General features: G+C 35.7%; 1 protein-coding gene across 1 annotated transcript in view; it reads left to right on the top strand.

Annotated features, from left to right (window-relative positions):
- GK5 (glycerol kinase 5 (putative)) overlaps positions 1–5,047 on the top strand; it is a 103,370-nt gene that overhangs the window by 57,680 nt on the left and 40,643 nt on the right. Inside the window, exons 6-9 of the mRNA XM_012647411.1 lie at positions 1,423–1,484; positions 1,680–1,753; positions 1,955–2,015; positions 3,294–3,420. Coding sequence (XP_012502865.1) covers positions 1,423–1,484; positions 1,680–1,753; positions 1,955–2,015; positions 3,294–3,420 — 324 coding nt within the window. The remainder of the gene's footprint in view (positions 1–1,422; positions 1,485–1,679; positions 1,754–1,954; positions 2,016–3,293; positions 3,421–5,047) is intronic.

The raw sequence follows: 5,047 nt of genomic DNA, 5'->3' as shown, positions 1-5,047 counted from the left end.
CCCAGGTTAGAGTGACAAGGCATCAGCCTAGCTCACAGCAACCTCCAACTCCCAGGCTCAAGCAATCCTCCTGCCTCAGCCTTCCAAGAAACTGGGACTACAGGCATGAGCCACCACGCCAGGCTAATTTTTCCTATTTTTAGTAGAGATGGGGTCTCGCTCTTGCTCAGTCTGGTCTCGAACTCCTGAGCTCAAGCGATCCTCCCACCTCAGCCTCCCAGAGTGCTAGGATTATAGGCGTGAGCCACCTCGCCTGGCCAAAAAAGTAGAAGTTACTTTTTCCTTTCTGTATCTCAGACATACTGCTCTTTAGTACTCTAATGTAATAACTACATGTTGTAATAAAGCTAGACTTACTCCAGATTTGTTCTAAGAACAGGGCAATTTTAAAATTGTGATGAAACCTGAAAGATAAGACTGGGGAACAATCTTAACTTCAAGAGTGATAAGACTTGACTTGGATACCAAATCTGCCATGTTGCAATGGGGTATAACTATGAGTGATCACTTAGCATCTCTGAACCTCTTTCTTCATCTTTATACTGGGGATCATAAAGTGGCTATGTATATGAAAGTGCTTTTATAAATTATAAGAGTTCATAAAAATTAAGCAGGAAATTGCTTTTGGAAACTTCATATTTAAATATATATTTTGGAATGAATTTGAAGGTACACAAAGGTCTAGATTATAAACTCAAGATAGGATGTGAGGGCAATCTGGCTGTGACATCTGTCACTCCATTGATTGCCAGGGTTGATTTTGTTAACAGAAGAAATAATGAAGTTCATAGTTTGCAAAGAAGAACTTTATTTCTTATGAAGGGTTGTAGCCTGTGGATAGCCATTTTTGCAGGCTGGAAAGCAGAGCCCCTGGCCATAGCCAGGAACACATACTTCAAGGGAGGGACATGGGAAAAGGAATTTATGCTGAGCAGGGTGGCCAAATATACATATTTAATAAGCTATAGGAGGAGTCATGAATATTTATGAAAGGAGAAACAGGTGCATGTACAGTCAAGCTTCATAACCCTTTACAGGGTATGTGTTTAGAATATGGCAGCCCTCTGGTGTCAGAAGGTGAAACAAGGACACGAAAACCCTCTGCATTTGCTTCCTAGACTGCTTAAACCACTTCATGCTTGGTTATCTCTCATCAGGAAAGAATGCTGGTCTGGATCACCAGATTGTTTTCTGTTTAGCCCCTGGGAAAAACAACCCATGGCAGTTAGCAAGGGAGGAAGTGTAAGGAGGCATGTCCTACCTCCCATCCTGTCGTGGCTGGGAACTCAGTTTTAAGGTTTCTCTAGGGTCCTCTTGGCTGAGAGAGGGGTCCAATCAGCCAGCAGGGGGCTTAGGATTTTATTTTTTAATTCATGATTTATACTATCTGATAATAAATGCATTTTTCCAATGTAAATTTAGGTTCTGCATATGCCACAGATTTTTCAAATGCTAGTACAACTGGACTTTTTGACCCGTATGAGGTAAAGATTTTTTCTTCTTCCTTTTGAGTTACCTGTTTTTGTGTAATAGAGGTTGGATTTAAAACTTTTTTAATTAATTAATTTTTAACTGACAAAACTTTTATATATATGTCATGTATACCATAATGTTTTGAAATGTTTATAGATTTGAAATATGTAAATATTTATATTCTGATGATATACTTCTATGCTCAGATGTGTTGGAGTGGACTCATTACTTCCCTGCTTTCAATACCACTCTCTCTCCTGCCTCCTGTGAAGGACACGAGGTAATAATGAACATTAGACATTGAAACCAGCAAAATTCTTGAATTCACTTTACTTTGGTGGGGAAAAGCATTTTATTAAATGATTGAGGGGCTTATATGTTTATTATATAACTTTTTGTCCTATGCTAAAAACAATTTGCTGAATTTTAGAATTAATATTTCTAGAACTGTCACTAACTTTTTAATCAATTTTATTTGAAGCCACTATTTTGGATCAGTGGATGAAGAAATATTTGGTGTGCCTATACCAATAGTTGCCTTGGTAAGTAGAAAACTTGAGAGTTTCCCTTTGTATGGTATAAATTAAATCAATATATGTGACTAATTGGAACTAGCATTAAGAGAACTAAAAGGTCCTTGGCAGAATAAAATTAAAATATCTTTTTTTTCTTTTTAAGTTAAAGGAACCTGGATGTTACCAGAAGTATCCTCTATATTTTTAGAAAGGGGAATACTGGGGCAGGCTTTTATCATGGAAGCACTACATAATCTTCTCTGACTTGTATATTGTTTTTCAGAAAACCATGACATTTTTAAAGATGTATTCTGAATAGTGTTTAGTTTATATTTGGTAGTCTGAAACAAAAAACAGTGATGGGGGCCAGTGCTTAGTTTATATTTGATACAGTATAACCATAAACAGTGTTAGGGCAATTTAAACTAAAGGAAAAAGTTGTATGTACATGTAATAAAATCTTTAGCCAGCATCTACCAGTAAAGAAACTTGTGGAAGAATGAAAAATATACTGGTTTTGATTTTTAAGGATCCTTTCACATTGCTTTTGATTTCCTGCAATAGCTTAAACAGAGGTAGAGACCACCTGTCCCTAGACGGACAGTCCCCACAGTTGCTGGGGGAGCTGGCAAGGGAAGGGGAATTTAATTCCCAAGTTACACATTCATTGTCATTTAGAGAGGATCAGTCTTATTCAGTCTAGGGATAGGTTCAGGGTAGGATTAAGGTATGGCTGGAAGAATTATGTATTAGTGAGAAATGGTTCTTTCGATGTGTTTTGATCCTTGAAATATTGCTGTATGTATGTCTGCATTTGACTATGTTAACAAAATGTTATGATTTTTCTTTTAACAAAAATGTATGATTGGGAAATGGATGTTTTTGACTTACATCTATTTATATTAAAACATGCACCCATCACTTAATAAAAGTTTGTGAGGGTCAGTTATTTTGACTAATGAATGAAACCTCTGTAAGTTGAAAATGAAAAATCTTAGTCGGTTTTTTTCCGTACAATTTTTATTCTTACCTTCATTTCTAAGATAATTCATATGATACTTAAAAGTCATGAAGTAGGTTGCCCATTAAAAATTCCTCAGGCACATTAATTATCCATACAGTATTAGCCCTAGAGAAACTCCTATCCTATAGTTATTGCTCTCTGTTCTCTTTGGGATTTTATTTTACTTACTTAAGGAACAAGAAAATGGTTAATCATGAGAATACAATGAATGAGGCGATGGAATATAATGAAATGGACCATCACTAAGAGCAGTGGGTCTTACATTTGAACATTTTTGGTAGGTCGCCGACCAGCAGTCAGCCATGTTTGGAGAGTGCTGTTTCCAGACAGGTGATGTGAAATTAACCATGGGAACTGGAACTTTTTTGGATATTAATACTGGAAATAACCCTCAACATACTGTTGGAGGTAAATAGTTAGAATTTATCTTATTTATTAATAAAATATCATTTCTATTCATTTTTAAATTTTATGATACTTATACCATTTTTCCATTTTATGTTAAGGATATTCTCTAACATGTTTTTCATTATTATTCTTTTTTTTTTTTTTTTTTTTTTTTTTTTTTTTTTTTTTTTTTTTTTTTTTTTTTTTTTTTTTTTTTTTGAGACAGAGTGTTGCCCAGGGTAGAGTGCCGTCGCGTCATCCTAGCTCACAGCAACCTCAAACTCCTGGGCTCAAGTGATTCTCCTGCCTCAGTTTCCCAGGTAGCTGGGATTACAGGCGCATGCCTGGCTAATTTTTCTATTTTTGGTAGAGACAGCTCTTGCTCAGGCTGGTCTTGAACTCCTGACCTCAAGTGATCCTCCTGCCTCAGCCTCCCATAGTGCTAGGATTACAGGCATAAACTACTGCGCCTGGTCCCAAAATTTATCTTTAAATGTTTCCATTTGCTTTTCTTTTTATTTCAGTTATTTATTTAACAAGCATTTTTTTGAACATCTGCTACATGCCTGGAACCCTCCTAGGTATTGGGATTATGAATGTGAATGTCCCTGCTCTTGAGGAGCTTAGCCTCTAGTAGAGAAGCAGTAATGCTGTGGATAATGGAAGGTATCCATAGAGTACTGCAGACTGAGTTAGGAGGGGTGTGTATGTTGGTGGGAGGGGAGCTCAGGTTGGACAAAGCCAGGAAATGCTAGTCTTGAAGGACAAATAAGAGTTGGAGAGGTGATAAAATTCATTTCAGGAAATTGTTCTCCAATATGTTAATAACATACTAACAAGCATTTCAGTTTCTCTACTAGCTGTTTTAAAGAGGTTTTGACACTTTTGTTTCCCTTGCCATGCTTTAGGCCAAGGATTGGAAATTTTTTTTCTGTAAAGGCCAGATAATAATATTTTAGGCTTTGAGGGTCATAAAGTTTTTGTCAGAACTACTTGGCCATTGTAGTGTGAAAGAAGCCGTAGGTAATCCATAAATAAATGAGCATAGCTGTGTTCTAATAAAACTTTATGTATGCACAAATTTGAATTTCATATACTTTTCATGTGTCACAAAATATTCCTCCTTTTTTCGTTTTAAGCATTAAAAATCATTCTTAACTTGCTATACAAAACAGGCAGTGGGCTGGATTTGGCCTGTGGGCCATAGTGTGCCATCCCTGCTAGTGTATTTGTATGTATACTTTGCTTTTTTTTTTTTTTTTAAACACAAAAGTAACTAACACACGCTTGGTATAAAACTTAAAGCCTTTCAGAAATATTGTATAGTAAATGCAAATCTCCTCCCTTTCCCCGTGCTAAATTTCATACCCTGTAATAATCACTTAGAACTATTTGAAATATATTCTAGAAAATTGTTTTTCTATGTATAAATTTTTATCAAAAATTTATCATATCAGTGGATTTGCACTTAATCATGAACTTAATAATTTAGTCTTTTTGAATTGATTTTGTACTGTTGTATTTTCAAGGTACAAAAGGCAGTTGAAGAAGAAAATTGTTGCTTTGGGACTATTGATACCTGGTTGTTATATAAACTAACAAAAGGTAAAGATGTTCTGACAAATCTATCTCAAGTAACTGAAATTTG

The sequence above is a fragment of the Propithecus coquereli genome, unplaced genomic scaffold (assembly GCF_000956105.1).
Source record: "Propithecus coquereli isolate 6110/MARCELLA unplaced genomic scaffold, Pcoq_1.0 Scaffold268, whole genome shotgun sequence".
NCBI lineage: Eukaryota > Metazoa > Chordata > Mammalia > Primates > Indriidae > Propithecus > Propithecus coquereli.
The sequence above is the reverse complement of the archived record's forward strand: the minus strand, read 5'-3'. Positions and strand labels throughout refer to the sequence as shown.